This window comes from Limanda limanda, chromosome 15, assembly GCF_963576545.1.
Source record: "Limanda limanda chromosome 15, fLimLim1.1, whole genome shotgun sequence".
In the NCBI taxonomy this organism is placed as follows: Eukaryota; Metazoa; Chordata; class Actinopteri; order Pleuronectiformes; family Pleuronectidae; genus Limanda; species Limanda limanda.
In genome coordinates this window covers 18,954,278-18,975,967 of record NC_083650.1, presented here as the reverse complement: position 1 = coordinate 18,975,967, position 21,690 = coordinate 18,954,278, and the positions used below count along the sequence as shown (strand labels likewise).

Genomic DNA, 21,690 nt, shown 5'->3' with positions numbered 1-21,690 from the left:
TTACCTCCACTGAGGCTAATGCCCTATCTTGCAATGTCAAAGCAGTGTATCCCATTTATTATCTAGATTGTTGTGGCCCACCATATTCTAATTTGTCTGTTTTGTTTTTTTTTAAGCTTCTAACATAAAGAGTCACTTGGTGTTTTGCTCCTTTGCCACATCGTATAGTTGTGTGCAGGGCTATTTGACATGTGGTGTGAAGTTCATTGTCCACACAGAGTCAAACCTCTAGTTTCAGCTGCAGTTGAGCTCGTACTTGCAAGTGGGTCCTGTTAACGAACCAACTCTGAGGAAACCTGAGCTGAAAACGCCCTAGAAAACCCCTCAAAAATGAAGTTGGAGGGGAGCTGCACATTCTTGTCAAAATTATTTCTGCATTCATCACTGAGTAACCCCTCTCACGCTGTCGCATTATTTTCACTCTTATTTCATTGTCTTCATTAAAATAATGTCTCAAATAGTTTATTATGGGTCAACTTCAGCTAATCAATTAACATTTTACTTCATTGTATACTTTTTTATTGATGTCAAACCCCAAAAATTGTGGCTTGACAGCAAGTTTTCACGTTGTCATATTTGTCGACACATTATTGTAAAACTTGTTTTAATCTTGTCATGGAAATAATTGAATCTAACTGTCCTCTTATAAAATGTAACAGATCCTTCTGTCCTGACATAGCTATGCTCAAAGTTCAGTTGGATTGACCTGAAAAACATCATTATATAAATTCTACTTAATGTTTGCATCTGCCTGATATCAGGAAATGTTAGTTAGTTTGAACCTAAACGTCCTTGTGACTATTTGATGTTCTGCCCAGTGTCTATACACTCAGGAGAGAGGGGGGCATTTTGTCCCTTCTCTGCCAATGTCTGACCACTGGACACATCCTGCCTGATATCGAAGGATGACGTGGAACCTTTGAGCTGTGCATAAAAGCTGGCACATCTCATCTTGCCCTTTGTCAGATCCTTGATACCTGCAGTGGTGTTGAGAATTGTGTCCCGCTTGGCCAAGTCTTTGCTTAGTAACTCTGTTTGTGTTCAAATCTATTCTCTGTAAATTGTTTCTTGACCATTAATTAAATACTTTGATATCATTGAAGTGATCACTCAGTCTGATGGTTTATTTCCTCACCAGGGAATTAAATACAAATTCCCACCACAACTCTCAGGTTTTTGAAGAGGTTAATTACAATTTCATGTAATTAACTTTTAGCAAGGCCCATTTCAAGTCTTTATGCTAAATGTTTCTCTTCATCAGCTTCCTATTTAAAATGCAGATGAGAATCGAATCAATCTTCACTTCTCACTCTTAGCAACAAGGCGAATAAGAATGTTTCTCATAATGCCAATCTATACTATGAAAGGAACAATACATGTAAAAACTCACACCCATTCTCACTGTATTATCAGAAATTAAAATCTATTCATCAAGTCTATTCATAGCCGACAGCCCAGGAGGTTATGAAAGGAGCGTGTCACTGGAGCATACAAGGTCCAAGGCTCACATCCCCTTATCTGATTACTCTGCTTTCGTCCTCAGGCGACTCATCACACAGGACGATTTAATAACATATAAGGCACACAAACTCGATATCCTAAAATATGATCTCTTTATTGAATCCATACATAGTAAAGTCAGTTTGTGTACTATGGTATATGGCTAAGGGGCTAAGGCTTATTTCCCATTTTACACACTTGCAGTTGGGTACCAACTAAAACAATGTGCTATCACATGTGGATCCAAGCACAGGTCCATAACTCAGCTGGCAGCTCAACACAGTCCCACAGGAGTCATGTACACTGCATGGTATGTTTAACAAAGAGCTGTGGTTCTTTTTCTAAGGGAAACATCATTGTTAACTACAACATTATGTACTAATGTCACCACAGCTGATGGTGTTTGATGATGTTGGACACTTTCATACTACCTGCTTAGACTGTTGGGAAATTGGTTGAGTTGAGTTTTCGGCCCAACAGTTGGATATTTACATTTAACTTGTAACAGGTCTGTAACTGTGTGTAGATGTAGAAAGGAGGTCAGACAGGGTTATTTTGGCTTGGAATTGCATGAGACATCCTAAGGCATACTGAGTGGTGGGGTCAAAAGACCAGTCCTTTTGGATCACAGTGGTCTCACTTGAATGACGTTCCCTTCGGAGGATCCTCCAGACTTGGAGGGCACGTCAAGGTGCTGAAAGTCATTGCTGGTGATGATGAAGACTATGGAGGAGGAGTTGAATGTCACCCTCTTTTTGGGTCGGTTTCTGCTCCCGCAAGCGCGGGACACAACAATCGGCCGGATGGGACGCTCGACCGGAGCCAGGGGGCGCTCTTTAATGCTGCGCTGCAGCCAAGAGAAGCGCGAGCAGAGCAGCTGCAGCAAACAGCGGCGGAACTATGAGAGGAGGAAGAGGAGGAAAGATAAAAGCATGGTATTAAACAAGGGGATGAAATAGCACCCTTTCCTCACTCATTTTCCCATAAAACACAAAGGATATCAGGATGCCAGCAATTTCACTTCAACACAAAATAAATGCATTCTGTATATTTAAGTACGCAGAACGCATTAATTGCAGATATTTTTCTCATCTTGAAATAGATTTTTTCAGAAACCTTTACAGCCCTTTATCTCCACTTCTCTTCAAATAAAATTCTGCACTAATTTGTCTAAAATTGCTTAAAAAAAATACTAGTTTCCTTTTTTTTCTTTTCTCGAATGTCAAACTGAAGCAGCACGAGAGAACAAACCTTCAACCCTTTTTGAGATGCTCTTGATTTGTTCCATCTGTCCATATTCAATTCCAATTTCAGTAGAGCACATAGACGGCTAGTAGAGTAGCCACATAGATCAAGATATTAGTGCTGGATAGGTACAGAGTTTTCCCAGAATTGAATGTTCCTTCCTGCAAACAGAAACTATAAGAAAACTTTATCACTACAAACCTTTCTGCTCATGAACACATAGATCAGGGGATTGTAGGCAGTGCTGGACTTAGCAAAGAACGAGGGGATGATGGCCATTGTGGGGGAGACCATGCTCTTCCTGCCGAAGGCCTCCATCATGGACACAGCAGCGTAGGGTGTCCAACACACCAGGAAGCAGGAGATCATCAGGAGAAACATGACGGCGACCTTCTTCTCGTACCGCAGAATCTTGATGATCTGAACCGTCTGGAGGTCCTGGATGGAGCGCAGCTACGAGAAACAGGTGAAAGTGAGATGCCACCATGAGGGAGACTTTGGCCAAACAATAAGACAGATGACCACATTGTCATACCCGAACAATAAGCTGCGTCTCAAGTCAGGGGCTGCATCCTTTGGAGGCTGCATTTGATGACCAATTGGGTCACAGTGGTGTGACTAGGCTGTCTCATTTGCTTCGACCAACAAATTCGTCCCTCTATCCCAGAGAAACAAAGGGTGGATTCTTTCTGTCTCAACCTATCCCAGGATAAGGAAGGTAATGACGCTGGCAATGGACAAGACGTCCTATGCTTGAGTATCAGGCTTCAACTAGACTGAACAATTCCCAGTCACATAAAAAAACATGGAGCATTAAAAATGTCTTGATGTGTCCTGCTAGAGCTCTGTTGCTTATTTTGGCTTGGCCTGAGGGGTCAGTGGGCCGGGTAGACCACGTCCTGCAAATGATGCAGAACCCCAACTGTATTAAAAGATGGAAGACATGATTGCTCCCAAAAAAATGAACCCAAAGTGTCTCCATCGCCACCTGGTGGCTGGCTGCAGTATGGGTCATAAATCCTGCCTCCTCCATGTCAGTAGGTGGGATGTGGACCAAACAAAAAAGGTCAACATAAATGTCAAATACTGTTTTTAAAGATAGTTTCTGTAATTTAAAATAAGTTTGCAACTTTGTAACTCATTTTTCCAGGTAAGTTTGGTCCTAATTTTACTTGACATTATAAAAGCAGGCTGAAACATCATGACTGACAACGGAGACTGACTCAAGATTGGTTGAGCATGTTTTTTACACTTGATCGCTACCGCGCAGACTCTGGCTCCAATTGGTCAAGATGACAGAATTCATATCCTGCATATTTTGGCCTCATATTTTAATGACGGGAAGAAATGGAGAAGCTTTGTTTATCTATGGGTAAGACTCTTTCAGCAATACCTGAATGTAATGAATTAACACAGAGACCTACCAGTGAGAATATGTCTATTTAAAATCAAACAACTGTTTATAAGTGCAGCATCGTGGAGCTTTATTCCCAAAAGCTTAGCAATAGCATTGCGATAGTCTGAGTGGGTGACTGACTCTGTGGATTATAACCTTCAGATGAAGAGATGAGATGATAAAGCATATGGCTACATTACAGACTCCCTCAGGACAGTCGACAGCAGCTGACTGAATCCCTGCAAGCTTTCAAATGTATTCATGAATTTGCAAGTTCTGTTCTTTATTCATGTTCTACATTTCTGATGATTCATTTCCATGTTAAAAATTGTTTCCCTTTTTCTTCTTTTCTTGTGTAACAAGCCAAAAATACTCTGTAGGGTTCAGCGTATGTCTCTTTGAAGGTTTTTCATTGCAACTCCCAGAATGCTGTGACATGCGATGAGTCCTACCAGGCCTCTGATGTGTTCTGGGAATTTGCGTAGGGGCTGAGTGTATTGTGCACTTGTGCTCGGGGCTGTGAGGAAGTAGCAGCTCAAACAAGGTTGTGAACACTGGAGGACATAAAGATAACAGCTGCGGCCAGTTGTGATGCAGACAGACACCTCATTCGATGTTTGTGTTCCTCATTTACATACTGCTTAAATACTCTCCTATTATAACACTTCAGTGACCATCTGCTTGGTCGTACAAATAGATTCACTAATTTCAGGGAACGATGAGCTTTCCAACGATTTGCACCCTACAGAGCAAGCACTATAGCCACAGACACATATTACAATAGTGGAGTCTATAATGAAAGAGGAGTGAGAGGCAGTACGTGTCTGCAGAAGGTCAAACCGTTTCTTTTCATTAAAAAAGGAAAAATAGTCTGTATAGCTGCAGGTAATAACAGCACGTACATTTATTTAATTTGTAGCAGACATTTCAAACTTAATTTCACATCTGTATTTAGAAGAGGGGACATTTATTGAAGGGAATGTGTGCGCCTGTGTTCCGAGAAATCAAGGCTGCAACATTTGAAATAGTTAATTTTTTTTCTGTCTGGGCGACTATTGCTGTTCATAATGCACCAAAATGAGGCAAATCTGTGATTCAGCCCGATTAGTATCGCCTGTGTAGGAAGTGATGCCTGACGGACTCCTAATTTCGGTACCCTACCATAGTGTTGAACATGATGAGAATTGGACAGGCGATACGTTCAATATTAAAGGTTATTTGAAGATTAAATGATGAGAACTGTAGAAATGTCAGATCGTGAAGTTGTTGAAGAGTAAAAACATTGATGCATTGATACATGTCACTCTATCTAATTTTAGATCCTGATGCTTGAAAATGTGCTGATTTTACATGTAAAGTAAACTGAAGATCTTTGGGTTTTCTGACTATTGTTTGAGCAAATAATGTAGCTTTTTTATTTTTCATCGATAACAAAAAGCAGCTATAAAAGTAGCAGACTAGCAAACTCATGTTAAATTCTGATCTATAGATTGAGAATAAAACAGTAAAGAGAACATCTGCGTGTCTTACCATTTGCACTGTGTAGAGGATGTTGCCGTAGCAGTAGATCATGATGCCCACAGGCACAAAGAAACAGGCCAGGAGGAACAAGAGGATGAAGGAGGCGTCATTCGGGTCCTTCGATGCCCAGTCCATAGAACAGCCCAGCTGGTGGATCTCCAGAGTGTAGCGGTTCCACCCCAGAAGAGGAGCTCCCGTCCAGGCCAGGGAGTACAGCCAGATGTGGGCGATGGCCCGCCACGCCCAGGGGAAGTCCACCACCTGGGCATGGACCACCCGGATGTAGCGCTCATAGGCCAGGGCCGCCAGAGTCATGATGGAAACAATGCCTGGTGAGGGAGAGAGACATCCACGCTGAGTAATGCAGAGTGATCACTGCAGGATCTGGGTCAGTGACTACTCATCATCTCTTAAGACTGAATGAATTTCATCCGGAGCCATTTAAAGGCATCATCTTGGTACTGAACATCAATTTCCATCATTTCTGTGTTGAATCCATGAACCCCCCCCCCCCACACACACACACACACACACACACACACTCCTCAAGGACGTACGTCTGCATTGTACAGCCTGGGTTTTCTTGTCAAAGTTACATGGTCTGCTTCAAATTCTGCAAGCCAGAGTCATGGTGCAGCGTCTAAAATTGATTCTGCATCTTTTTTGTCAATAAACATCACACACAAACACACACACACACACACCCACATACAGAGACACACACACAGACACACACTTTCCTTAGAGCGCAAAACAACATCACAAGCCCAAACATGTCTGCAAGCGAGAGCGAGAGTGCATCAGCCTCCGATAATGATTTACTACCTTAAAAGAAACTGCTTCTTCGATAGTGTGGAAGCGGTTTGGCTACAAGAGGCCAGACCTTCGACATTCATATGAAAGAAAACTGTTACTGCTAAAGGTGGAAACACAACTAACTTCTTTCACCACATGTTTTCCCCAGTGTGTTTCATCTATATTGTACAAATTGTTGTTTTCTTTACCCTAGAATGTGTCCTCTATATTTAAATACTTTAAATTACATCGGTATAGGGTCCTCTCTACTGAGGACATGTTTGTACAGTTGCCAAGACTGAGCAAACTAAACATCTTTTGCGTTTTTATGACAACTGAAGGCTGCCCCAGGTTCTCTCTCATGTTTGGAAGGGGAGGGTGACGTGAGGTTTTTTAGCTGCAACATGTAATTTCACCAGTAAATGTCACTTAATCTTACACACTGAACCTTTAAGGTACGTGAGGAGGAGACAGGAGCTGCTGATAATGTCCGGCCAAAAGTAAACAAATGACTCGACCCGAAGAGCACCCGCTACTTGCTCTCGCTAGTTGCTCTTCATACAGGCAGAGCAAACAGTGGATGTAAAGCACTGATGCGGTTACATATCCTTGCCTGCAATGAAGCATGCAAGACCAACAAGCAACTACATTATCGTCTGTGGAGTTTTATGCCTCAACCACGGACCTGTGGTCGAGCCGAACCACAATACCATACATCAAGCCTGACCGCGCACTACATCGACAACGACTGGAAGCTGCGCAACTCCTGCCTTGAGACAAGTATCTTTTCCAAAGATCACACTGGCGAAAATATTGCGAGATGTTCTTAACTCGTTGAAGAGGACAAAGAACAGACAACTGGGCCAATGTTGTCAAAGCCATCGCTCTCAATAACTGGACCAGACTGTCGTTCTTTGGCCGTCGTCTGCACATTGCTATTTGTAAGCTTCATTTACCATTAAAAAAATATTCTAAATTTGTAATTCATTTTTATGAGAAATGCCTGTCACTTTCCCCCCAAAATCAAAGAAGGACTAATCCCAAAATCATAATCCTCTCCAATGCCTATTCGTAATAGCAGGCAATCCCAACACAATTATATTCATGGGATATTGCTGTGGGCAATAATTTCTGCCTTCAGTTATTAAAACTCTCCCTTTCCTTTTGTGTAAAATATGTATGAGTGTTATTGATGTGCTTTCATTTGTCTATTCCCGGATTAGATGATCATATATAATTCATTAATGATTCAACCTGTTTTAAACCTGAATCTGTGCTAAAAAATATCATAAAATGGGTTTGTAAGCACCTATAGCTTTATGACAATCTGAAAATAACATCTGGTCACCCTAGTGAGAGAGAGACTGTGAGAGAGAGAGTGAGAGAGAGAGACACACAAGTGTGAAGGACCCCAGGATTGATAGAACAAAAAGAGTGTTTCTGCCTTGCTAAGCGCTGGTAGTGGACAGCAGGCACTCAGGGATGCTCAAGTGGAAGTAGGACTACCTCAACTCAAAGTGGTCACAGAAAGACAAAAGATGATCCAGCTGATGGAAATTGTCTTTCATTTTGTTTGCACTGATTAATGCTGCTGCTGCCTACACGCTGCAATCACCGATAAAACGTTGTTCAGTATCTTGTGTCCATATCTTCATAGATATCGTTTTCATAGAAAATCCTTGAAATATCGTGATACCATTTTGAGGCTGTATCGCCCACCCCTACACGCAAAACAGGGGGGTGATTCACATGAAGCACTCAGCTTGAGCCACAGCTGCCCGGATAGGGTTTCAGTAGGAAGGATGGAGCTGCAAGGGCTTATCGCTCCGGCCCAGTAGCCTGTGTGTGTGTGTGTGTGTGTAGGTCACACTGACAACAGCGTCCAGTGGGTATGATAAGGCACAAAAATGATGGTGTGTCAGGGTTACAGCTGTGCGATTTATTTTTTGTACACTTTTATATTACAAACCTGAGTCAGCAGGAAGACATATTATCCTTGTTCTACCAGAAGGGGCTGCAGGGCCTGTGGTGCTTCCACCAAATCAAGCGTGTCATGTACAACAGGTTTCATTTTTTTTGATTGTTGCAACACTGCACTGCAAATAACAAGGGAAGGACAGGATGTGTCACAGTAGCTGAAAATGTCCGTCCTCTGCATCAGCTTTCTGTTACCCATCTGAGTGTGGGCCAAAGCAGCCGGACGCCACATCCTTTCTGTGCAATGTCACCTAAATGAGAAAGCAAGTCACTCTATAACCACGCCAGGACATTTTCTTTTAACAGATATTTTCTGCTTCCTGTTTAAAAAAACCTCTGTCCAGACAACCTTCTTTTTGCAAAATATGTCTCTCAAGACGAGAACACAGAAAGGACCAGAAACAACAAGCATGTGGGGCCAGTCCGTGGCAATAAGTTCAAAAATCCGTGAAATATCAGAGAACATCACTGTGAGCATGCTCAGTCAGCTTACTTGCCTTTGGTGGTAGTAACTTCAAAACCAAAACAACCGTATCTCATCATTTTTTACTCATATCTTTAATTATGAATATTTGACATCTGTTCCCTCACCTTATCCAAGAGCAAGGCCGTTCTGGCACATGGCCCAAAGTGCTGATACACACAAACGACAGCAGGCATGCACGGAGTTAAGCTGCCGGGTCATTGTTTCCCATAGGATCTGATTTCAAATTACACACAGACACACAAAAACTGCGGTTATTTAAAATTCGCACTTTGGAAGGTGTTAAAGGACCAATCATATGCCCATTTTACCACAGTTGATATGGTTCATTGGGGTCTTAATGAAATGTTTGTAACATATTTTGGTCAAAATACCACAAAGATCATTTAAAACAGCAACTTTTTTACCCTGTCTAAAACAGCCCTCCTCAGATTGACCAGTTTTGAGTGCCCCGCCCCCCTCTCACCCCCTCTTAAGGCCGGAGCATGCTTCTGCGTTGTCAGGGGCCCGCAGGCACGCAGCTGTAACACAGGACTCGTTCTCATTCATGGTTTTCCAACCATTGCGCGGGTTGCCATGCAATTCCCCGCCAGAACACTAGGCGGAGTAATATTTTTTGTCGAAGTCGGCTCTTCTTCGTGTGTGGCACGAAGAGGAGCGATTTATATACATCGCCACGGCGGCTCCGCAGAGCCTTTTTCTGGCGGAAAAATCCGCCGGTCAGTGACGGGTTATACTAGTGGTCATAGTGTCGGATCTCTTCTGCCAAGTGCTCTTCTATTTGGTCCATATTCGTTCTTCTAAATCTTCCGTGGTTTCCGGGCATGAACCGGAAATGCGACTCCGGAAATGATGTTGTCAGCAGACCAATCACAGCCCTTGCGGCCGGGTGACGCTTGCGGGGCTTTGCCGTCTAGTTAGAAAAATTGGCCGACGTACGTAAGGACGTAAGAAGGGCCGTGAGGGGCCCTGGAGGGCTCCTGCGTCTCCGGGCCCGTGAAAACGCAGAAGCATGCGCCGGCCTTTAGAGGTGTCTCGGGGAGAGGGTGGAGCGCGTTAGCTAGCAAGCTAACGCTAGCCGGGTAGCCGGGCCATCTCTCCCCGGAGCCCGGTGAGATGATGGTGGGGGGTGGTCCTACATGGGCATGGTTGGAAAATTACATATTTTTCGGTCGTAATCCCATTTGACGCACTCTAGCGTATCGTTTCTGAAATAGAGGAACCACAACAAATCGCGGGAGTTGTTTTTTTCCAGAGTTTTTGGGACGGTAGACATGCCAGATACCCAAATTAACGTGTAGAAGCACTACAAAAGTAGAATTTTCATAATATGTGCCCTTTAAATCTCCCTCTGAGGGCAAGGTCACACTAGCACGAGTGCAGCAGTTCACTTCCAAACTGTGCGAGCGAATCAAAACTTGTGCTTCCTGTGGTGAGGCAAATTGCAGCGTGGCTTCACGTGGAGTTGAACTTTGGTGAACTGTGATCGTGCCCTTCGTTTACTGTGGACGATTCGTATAGTTGATGGCAGGATATTCGCTTCTGAATCGACATGCATATTTACTATAAACGTGCTGCAACAGCTTTGCATTAAATGATTCGTCACTCTCATTAGCATGACCCATTTGCAATGCAAACCACATCAACAAAATCAGGTACACGTGTTCCTCGGATCAAGTGAAAAAGAAACCCAATGTCAATTGAAAGATGGAGAGGGGGGGGGGGCAGATAAGGATCAGTCAGGAGTGAGCCCTCCACTTCAGCTCTGTGATTATTTTGCTGATAAAGCAGCTGAAGACTTGCAGGTTGGCACTAATGAGCTAATTATCCCACAAATCCATCCTCCTTAGCTGCAATTCCTACGGGGGGGGGGGGTGACCTGCCCAGCGACCCCCAGTCAGTGTCCGTCACACGCCACTGCCAGGCTCAGTTACGCTGATGATAAAAGGACAATGTTACAGTCCAGAGGAAGCTGTGGATGCAATGGACATAAGGAAATCGCCATTTATTAACTTATTAACAAGCATAGTGTAATGTCTGATAGGAACATAAACAACAGGATTAAAAGCTCATTAAGGTCACATCTCACTGCAGCCCACCATAAGGCAAACTATAGAGGGTCTAGTGCAAACTGTTTTCATTTGATATCTCTTTATATTCTGCAAGGAAGTGCTCACACCACGAGCAAACAGAAAAATGTGTCACCATGAGGGCAGAGGACGTCGCACCTTGTTCAGCCCCGCGAGACAAATGGTGATTTGTGAATACCGGCTCCACGCAAATCAAATGGGACTAATATTCACATGGGAATTTAAACACTTTTAACAGAAAAATCCATTTCCACTCGCAGCATCATTCTCTCCTGCGTAGTGGAGAAGTCAAGTGGAGGATGAGTGAGCGCCTATCTGCTTTTTACAGCATCACATTAGGCTGCATGTGTTCCTCGGCTCAGTTTACAGCAGGTGACAGAACCACGGCAGGTCAGAGAGGGCAAAAACACTGTAATGAATTACTTTTGGATTAATAAAAAAAAAAAAAAAAGTTGATGATGAGTGTGACACAGCAGGAATGTAAATGGTAAATGGATTTGTATCTATATAGTGCTTTTCTAGTCTTGATGACCACTCAAAGCGCTTTACAGTACAGTTTTACATTCACCCATTCACACACACATTCACACAGTGCATCTATTCGCAGCACTTTGTTACTCTATGAGGACAATTCAGGGTTCAGCATCTTGTCCAAGGACACTTCGGCATGCAGATGGGTCAGACTGGGGATCGAACTGCAGACCTTCAGGTTGGAGGACGACCGCTCTACCCCTCAGCCACAGCCGCCCAAATCGGACTAATATTTCAAAATCTAATGTGAATTTAAACACTTTTCACAAAAAAATCATTCTCTCCTGCGTAGTGGAGAAGTCAAGTGGAGGATGAGCGCCTCGCTGCTTCTTACAGAACCACATTAGGCTGCATGTGTTCATGGGCTCAGTTTACACCAGGTGACAGAACCACGGCAGGTCAGAGAGGGCGAAAACACTGTAATGAATTACTTTTGGATTAATAAAAAAAAAAAAAAGTTGATGCTGAATGTGACACAGCAGGCATGTTTGAGTAAACAGTGTGATCTCTCTCACCGAACAGGCTGTTGCTGAACCCGTCCCAAACGCACGTCGCATGGCTCCAGATCCATCCGCCTTTTACGCACGAAACGAACGTGAAGTTGATCCCGATGATGGACACCAGCAGGTCGCTGAGGCTGATGTTGACCAGCAGCAGGTTGGTGGGCGTGCGGAGCCGCTTGAACTTGCAGAAGAGCCCGAGGACCAGCGCGTTGTTGCAGAAGCCGAACAGCCCGATGGTCCCGATGGCGACGGCCAGAAGTTTGTAGGTGCCCGCGGCGAACAGCAGCTGCTCCGCACTCCTCTCGGCTCTGCTCGCGTTACCGGGATTCATTCCATTCATTGCGGGAACTCACCGACTCCGGTCCCAGCATGGCGTGTCCCGCACGCTCATCCATTCCACGCACAGTTGGAGGAAAGTGGGTCAATGTACACACACACATGGGGAATCAGCGACACACTTCCGGATTCGCTTTCAAAGTAAACTCTTTTCGTTCCCCCATCCACATCTTTGATGACAAACACATGGTCTGAGTGCGATGGAATTTAGATTTTTAAATTGCGATGCATGGAGGAAGCATATGGAGTATCGTCTGTAAAGTTATCTCTGCTATAGCAAATTTTAAAGTTATGCAGTATTGCATTTTCTTTCTGGTTGATTATTTTGGATTTTATTTTGAAACTAATGTCGAAGACTAATTTCCTGTTTTACTGTGACTAACAGTGAGTGAATTGATACAGAATTCAATTAAATTATCAACATCGTAATGTTTTATCTTTTTTGCATCTCTGACACAGAATGCACATATTTTAAGGTTATTTCACACTTTGAAAATGTTTGCATATAATGTTTAATGTTTTTATAATGTGTCACTATGATATCTTCTTCTTCTTCTGCTTCTTCTTCTTCTTCTTCTTCTTCTTCTTCTTCTTCTTCTTCTTAATAGAGTTCAGGACAATTAAGCTATAAAACCTGTGAATGTTGAGGTGACAGGTTAAACTCTAATAAAATTATAAGACTCAAATGCATGAATGATTTTACTTTTATAAATACACAAACAATGATCAAGTTCTATACAGGCACTACCGACAAAACACCAGTTTCCTGTCACAGACGTGTGTGTGTTAGACCAGGTGTCACAGTTTATTTAGACAAGAGCAACCAACTGGAACTCCACAGATGACTCTCATTGTGCTCCTGACAATGTTTGAGAATTAGAACACTTGTGATCTATAAGATAAAATAACCCTGTGTTGGTGCAACTATATTTACCACATTAGAGCAGCAAAAGGAGAAGAGTGAAATAAACACTCAGTAAAGGTAATCAATCTGTAACCCAATACAATATAGGGAACTATGAAAAAGATAGAAATGTGCACAATGTAAACCAATTTCAAATGGTAAAACAGTGTATTGAAATTGAGTGGATAGAAAATGGTTATTGCACATTTAAACCGTTGAAAACTTGAGTGAGATATGGTGATGGTCTACTGAGAGAAGAACTGGTTGTAGAATCTTGCTGCTGCAAGATGGAACGACCTCTGATAGCTCTACCTCAGACACAATCTGTCACTGAAGGAGCTGCTCAAGGCTGTGATGGTTTTCCATCAGAGATGACAGCTTCGCCATCATTCTCCTCTTTCCCATGCACCTCTACATGGTCAAGGGGATATCCCAGGGACGAGCTGGCCTATTCATTTATTTTTAACTATTTATTGATTTTCTTTAAAACAAACAACACATCAGTATCAGGTGCTGGACTTCCCTCCAGATGAACAAGACAAAATTAGAACAGAACTGATAGAGCTCGGCCCACTGACACAAACATTGAGACAAGAAATAGACTCAAGCATTACATAATGTACAACAACCAAACTTCAAAGCAAAACAGAATATAAAAATATTGAACTAATAAGAAAAAAAATAACATTAACAGAATAAAAAGTGATACTACTAAATAATGGAATGGAGAAAATCTGATATAGGCCATGAAGATGAAAAAAACATAGTCTTTAGAATGTAGTAGACATGTTAGGTAATCTAACAATACATATTCAAGTATGACCTTGTGACATTGTGATAGATTGTAGCTTTGTCTGTTATTCAATTCTTATATGTTTTCATGCACTAAATGATAACATTTTATAGTTTACCTCCATACTTATCACATAGGAAGCCCCTTATTCTCCCAAGTAACATGCATAGTGGATCGTTTTAAGTTTAATGGCTAGAATTGTATTAATTTCTTGCCCAATAACAAACCAGAACCTCTGTATTTTCCTGCAGGACCACAGACAATTTGCTGTCTTTATTTTGCACTTGAAACATATAGGGGAGAGGAGTCAACAACAAATTTGTGGGGTTGCAAGGGAGGAATATGGGCACTCCCACACATCATCTCATTGATCATATGTGATATTTATATTAAGCTCCCTTTCCCAATATTTCTTTAATCACAAGGTGCCTGCATTATCAAACTTATGAGCACAGAGTTGTCCTCCTGCAGAAGGAAAAGCTGTCTCTCTGTGCCTGATTGACTTTGATTAGATAGTAGTTTTGGGTCCCTCCAAACAAGATCTCTTATCTGTTCATAACAGAAAAAGCTTGGTTTTGGATATGACATGTTTTGATTAATTGACTTAAAGTCATTGAAGTTGCACAAGTAAATCATACAGATGCGAGATGCCATTAGCACTGCGGATCCAGACACACATTTCTGTTGTCCGAGGAAGTCAAGATTATCACATGTGAAGACAGAGGTCAACTGAGATCGACCTTCTATTCTTTTTATAGCCCTCCATGTCCAAAGGAACTTAAGCTCTCAATATCAAGCCATAAAGACGTAGGCTCTTTATGCACCCAGTCAGCTATAAGGCATAGGTTGGCACTTGTATTGTTTTGGAATTTTTTAATTTGGATTGAAGCAGAGTGTGAGAACAACAGAGGGGGAGGCACCAAAAGCAAGAAGTCCACGTCTATGATCCTGGGGTCGTGACTGCACGGAGCTCAAACATGGGGAGCATTGGTTTGAGTATCACAAACAAGAATTTGATGATGCCTTTTTTCAATAATTCTTCATTTGTAACTTCCCCTGTGATTGATAAATCTTGTCGTGTTTGTCTTGTGGAGCGAGGACATTTGCCTATTGTTAGTGTCACAATTAGGTTTAAGTCAGGGTTAGGGTTAGAGTTGGGGTTAGACATTTTGTTATGGTAAAGGTTAGGGAATGCAGGATGGGAATTGGTGTCCTCACTAAGATAGAAGTATAAGGTTGTCTGTAATATTTTTTGGCTTTTGAAGATGTGTGCGTCAGTGGAGTCGGGGGTCACGATGCCAGAGAAAGTTTGACAACCTCTGGTCTCTACCCACTGTGACATTTTGAGGTGCTGTCCTTTCACCGGTCGTTGGTGATTCGTCCACACAGAAATGTCACCACGTTGAAACGTTGAATTCCTGCTGCGAAGCTTTGTGTCTGTCCTCATTTCTCTGTGCCCTGAGGTTGATACAGCATAGCATCTATCTCTTGAACAACAAAAGAGATGAGAATATACAGTACGTTGAAGACTAGAATGACAAACTGAATCGAAGATTGTTTTGCTACGTGCTGCAGCTCATCCATTGAATCACCTTCATGGTTTGAGGGTATTTCACTAAAGTTTTCGATTAAGCTTTACACTCAACTCGTTTTAGTTACCAGGATTTATGCTTTGACCTGACAAAAAAATAATTTTTACTTTTTCCCAAGGGGATTAAAAAAGGGCAATGAGGTCTTTGGTTCATGTGCTTTAAATAAATATAAAAAATGGAAGATATCACATTCTTTTTTTATGTGCAATTAAAGCTGCAAGAAGCAGTGAAGGGCCCTCGTACCTTGTGCATGAAGGAGCAGATTGTTCTTTTAGACATGAAGGGGCTGGACATAAGCTCTACTTCATGAAAAAGTAAGGATTTGTAAATGGAGAACAAAGCTGTATTCAGACATGAACTTTTCTGCAGTTTGCTCCTTATATATAAAGAACGCAGCAGAAGATTGTTCTGGTCAGATGTGTTCACCGCGAAAGAAAAATGTCCGGTACATTCAGACGAGGGATGATGCTTGAAACGAGCATGCAGGAGGCAGGAGATAATATATAAATCTCGTGTTTTTGTTTAAATCACATCAATACAAGCTCTTGAATCTCGGTTGAAAGTCGACATCTTTGTCTGAGCCCTCTTCATGTATGACACCTCTTTTGTCATGCTGCAATATTTCTATTCCTTATTTTTCACTTTCGACTCCATCCTGTGTTAGAAACATCATCCACATAGAGCCACTCGCTCCCTGTGAGTTAGTGAGTTTTAGCGCCCGGGTCACACATGCACAAATGTATCGCAGGCTGTGGCTCAGGAAATAGAGCGGCTAGTTCAATCCCAGTCTTTCCCCTTCCATGTGTCAAAGTCTCTTCGGGACACTGACGGATGTGCGTGGATGATTGAGAAAGAGCTGCACTTCGAGTTCAACTTTGGTGCAGCCTGCATGTAGGTGGGGGGGTTGGCAGAAAAATGTTGTGGAAAATGTCAGGAGCAAGAGACATTTGCGTTCTCACATCCTGCGCCTCTCCAGAAAATTTCTTAAAAATTTCTGTAATTCAGTGCAGATCTGAAAATAGCTCCATATGCTGGGTAACATTTCAACGGGAGTTACAAATGAAAAGGCAGAGAGAGACAAAGATACGAATAATATCAGACATCACAAGTAGTTCTGACTAATACAGTTACATACACATGAAGTACTGCAGGATGCAGTGGATAAGTAAAATACTGCAATTTTATTCAGAGTCTAATATACATGCACCCCACATTTCATACATCTAGGGCAAAGTTAAAGCACGAGCAAGAGTTATATTTTTTAAACTTTTTGGGGGTGCAATTGAATTTAGCAATCGTGCTATGCCCATGCATGAGACCCATAAAATACACAAGTTCTTGCATGACCTGAAGTGTCTGTAAAGTTTTGTTCGAGAGCTATCTAGTATATTTCAAAAATGTGTCGAAAGACAAAAACAAAAGATCAGATCAGATTGAATCACAAGCGCGCATGGAGCAATTGTTCAGATCGCTTGCAACAGAAATATTGAAATCCATTTAATAGATAGCATAATGGCATTTGTGCCACAACATTATGTGCTGTAGATGTAAAAAATTGAACAGGCTTAACTATCAACAGACCCTTCGAATCCAGGTCTGGATAATCTCGATAAATACTAAAAGACAGACGCTTTCTTTTGGATTTCCACTTATCTTTTGTTCAGAGTTTCTGCAGCAAGGTCAATCTTCCAATCAAATCATTTCTCACACTCCTCTATCTGTCCATCTTTCTCTCTCCTCACAACTGTTTGTCGGCCTCTCTTTCTATTTATTTCTTTTACGAGTTATTAAAGCTGCTTGCATATACACAGGCATCCACTGCTGTGCCCCCCCGAGAAGCAATTACTATAGAAATACACTCACTCTGCTGTGAACTTGCTCCATGATGAATTTTTAAGTGGCTTTTCACCGTCAGAACCATCAGCACTTCAGACATGACCGAGCTCTGTACCCGCTCCGCCAGCACCACTCACATGTCCACGCATAATTCAATGACATTATATCTTTGCTGATACTCTCCAGTCATGGTGTGTGGTTCACTGAGTAAACAGCTTGCAGCCAAACATTAAGGTGTTAACATGGTGCCTTTTTTATTTTCTCAATTAGCTGGAACGGCATATTTAGTCATGGCTTATTTATATTGGAAATTAAAACCACACTCACTGTGTAGAAGAAAGACATAACAAGAGAGTGAATCATATTCATTCCGTCAAAAGAGATCAGTGCAGCTTTTGATACCCAGACAAGCAGGGGGGGATAAAGAAATAAATCAACATCTGACGAAATACGCGTATTCCCTGTCTTGCCAAGAGTTAAAGAGCAATTCTGTGGATTTTCTCTGGTCATCGAGAATGCCAGCTCTTCCCCAATCAAACTTTAATCACAAATGATGTAACTCTTAGATAATACTCTAACTCTGAGTACGGGAGGAGCAGGAGAAGAGGACATGCATGAATTTCCCCAAATCATACCTTTTATTTAAGTTTTTCTTACACAAAACTAGTTCACTTTTCTTTGCATTGATTTCATTCACCAACTATGTCTCTGGCATTACTCATCAAATTGTCCTGATAATAACCCCGGCAAGGCGTACTAGATGATCCTGATAAGCTACTGCACAAGTCCTTGACAGACTCTGAACACATTCATCACTGTACAGCAGTTGAGACATATTTAGTGGCAATAATGCACGTGCTGAAAATCATCTTCTCTCAAGTGGCTGTGTCATATAATCCGAACTTTCTCAGAGGGATTAACAGAGAGGAGAATGCCAATAGGGAAGTTGAGGACAGGGGTGGTGATTAAAAAAAATGTGCTTTTAGCTTTTAACATCTGTTAACCTGTGATTTTAATCTATTTGTTGTCACAGCACAAATGCTTGTGTATCTTTTTAGTTTGCAGCTGGATTAAAGATGTTGAATTTAATCAAGCCAAATAGTTATTGAGCACATTTTAAAGAACATTTCTAGCATCTGTTATTGTTATTTTCACACTTGGCCTTCAATGATGAGTCTCTTTCATCATTCCTCTTCCCTGTCACTGCAGAGTGTCTTTGAGAATTTGCTCTTCTAATTAAAAATGTGAATGTTTCTGTTATGCAGTGACTTTGCCTTTCACATGTAAAAGAAACATCCAAGGTTGTACGGTATATAAGATGAGATAAAGATGTTGCAGGAAGTGTCTTTGGTTCCACACTTCTGAAGAACGGATAAACATTGGCTTGTGCAAATAATGTGCATATCTACACTGTATAAGACAATAAGACAATGCCAGGAATTTCTTTCCAATCTAGTTCATTCCCTTTGTTTTAATATGTCACGAGACAAACTCCATGAGCAGACACAAGGGCAGGCAGAATTTATCTCTACTCACATGCGAGTCACAGATTGCCGGCCCAATTCTGAATCTGCAAAAAGCAACTTCATTATGGCAAGCTATGATGTCAAGCTGGATTCAAGAAATAATCTTTTCACGGGAATCAGATGAACAGACACCAGATTAACACACTAACCTTCGTGGTGTCTTTATTGATTTAAGAATAATTAATTACACTACACCATATCTTGCTTTCGCAGTAATGGGATAAGATTGATGTGTGCGTGTATGTATTTAGCAGCTAAGAGTATAACATACCATAGTGAGAGACATAAAACGGTTATCATTGACACTCAGGGTATTTTGCTCTGGGAGCTACAGAGGAGCAGCGGAGATATTCTTGGATGCTTTTATTTTCCACCTCTGGGGGTTTCTCTCGGCAGAGGAGTCACGGATCCGTGATGTCATGAAGGTTGAATTGTCGGGCTGGTGTCTGGTTTCACATCCAGTGTTTCCCAGCCTGAGAGGAGCTGGAAGAAGGATGCAGATATAATCTAATAAGGCAGAAAAAGCTTGGTTTTGGATATGACATGAATAATCTAAAAATGTATATTTACACAAACCATAATGAGTATATGTAATGTGGTGAGTACTACTCAAAACAAGGAATCCACCCAATTATTACATCATTATGCACAAATATGCCCCAAGCTTTTTGGACTACATTCATGAGTCAGTGTCAGCTGTCAATCCTTTCATCTCGTATTTACACCATCAAATAACTAGGTGAGACCAGACTTAATGGGAACAATTAACAGTTTGATAAAAAACACCAAAAATGACAGAAACCATCTCTGAGAAAACTTACTTAACTTACTTTACTTTTTAGTTTAGCCCATTGTCCCAACAGCCAGCCACCAGGGGGCGATCAAGAGGATTTGGTAAGCTGCCATCTTTTTATAATGCATGGTATGGTTTCCTTACCAGTCTTCACCACATGTGAAGCAATGGCTTAACAACATGAACAATATTGATTGGATTGTTAGACAAATTGTATAGCTGCTCTAGTCATACTGTTGACAGGCTTTTACTTTACACACAGACACATGCATATGTAAATATATACAACACACATACACACAGATGTATGTTCCCTGTGTGGAATTGTGTTAAGGACAGATTGTTCTTTGTGCCGATCTATACACTCAAATTCCTACACTGGTCGAGGTTTGCTTATAAATGTTAATGGAACTGATACAGAATCTTTGTATACTGCACAACTTTCAGCAATCAACTTATTTACAAACATATTTACCCTGTGTTTTCAGTGGCCTTGAGATGCATTGATCCTTCTGGCCGGCATTTTTTTCCCACACGCATATTTTTCAGATTCCTGACCTACATCTCTCGCTTTCATGCATGTCTCTCTCGTTAGATGAACTCTCTTTTGAGAACCACCTTTCCTCCTTCCACGGAAATGTGTTTTCTCCCCTCTCCCTGATGTGCCTGACATCTCTTGAGTAAGTGCTAAAAGTTTGAAGTCAGTACAGCGTGCAACACACACCTCCTCCGATGACCGATGTACCAGTGCTGGCTGAAATGCAAAAGTGTCATAAATGTAGTTTTATGTGTGCTTTTAGTGGTTAAACGATATGAAAGCATGCATCAGGCTGTCACCCTGTGCAACCCGTCCTGTCCATTTTCTGACCAACATGATCAGTCTCTCTCCTCACCTTGCTGGGTCATTGCATGCCAGTCTAGTACTGCTTTCTATCTCTGCTGTAAGAATTACAGTGTTTGTATTGATCTCAAACTAACTTATTTGCACTGGCCATCATTTTATAAATAACTGCTCTGCCGATGATGTCTCCTCAGCTCCCTCTCAAACATGCACTTCAAGCAAACGTCTGCGTCATCTTCAATGTCCTCTGCTGTCACAGTGAGAAATAATGATTCATAAACAACTGGTGGTCTTTTCATCACACTAATTACGCTGATGGCCTACTCCACACACACAGGCACATGTATTCACATTATTATAATGAGCAAATTCAAACCAGAAGAGGCTCATCCCCTGAGAAATTGTGGCCAATTACAACCAATTTATTGCTATTTCACGATTGATGTGCTTAATTAATATCTATCTGAATAACTGTCAATCCATCTAAATAACTTTCAACTATGAGTTTTACCCTGCTCAAACTTAGTAAACATTGCTGCAGACACAGCAAAAATGTCAACAATACGTGATTTTGGAGGAAACATTAGTTAGTTTTAAAAAGCTATGGATATTGTTGTGTGGTTAAAACAACAACAAAAAAAGAACTAAGACCACACAAATTGTATATTTTTCATGTAAGCCGTATAATCTAAAATGTTAAAACAAGTTGAAGTGTGGACTGACACAATATTCCCCTTGAAATAGTTTTTTCCTTTCAATTGATTAACTTGGTACAACACATGAAGTATGGGATATCGTACAACCGCACATGCTTGGGCCTCTAGCCAAAGGGGCACGTGACAACATCAGCGATACTCAACAGTAGCTGCAGCTATGCAGCTATGCTACCTTAACTAGCAAAATGATACCGAAACCGAGCTCCGGAAGTGGATCACAGCGGACATAAGGCTAAAAACGGTGTAAAGTACCTTGTTTGAGTCAAATGTGAATGTCGGGCTTCGGGACACTTGGATGACACCGCAGGAGC

At 41.7% G+C, this 21,690-nt stretch overlaps 1 protein-coding gene across 1 annotated transcript; it reads right to left on the bottom strand.

Moving 5' to 3' along the window:
- Window positions 1-2,125: 2,125 nt before the first annotated feature.
- On the bottom strand, window positions 2,126-12,382 carry opn3 (opsin 3). Its single transcript, XM_061087896.1, has 4 exons — window positions 12,055-12,382; window positions 5,672-5,991; window positions 2,947-3,198; window positions 2,126-2,398 (listed from the first exon to the last, which is right to left on the bottom strand). Exons 1-4 carry the CDS (start codon window positions 12,380-12,382, stop codon window positions 2,126-2,128), a joined length of 1,173 nt encoding a protein of 390 aa, XP_060943879.1.
- Window positions 12,383-21,690: the final 9,308 nt, after the last annotated feature.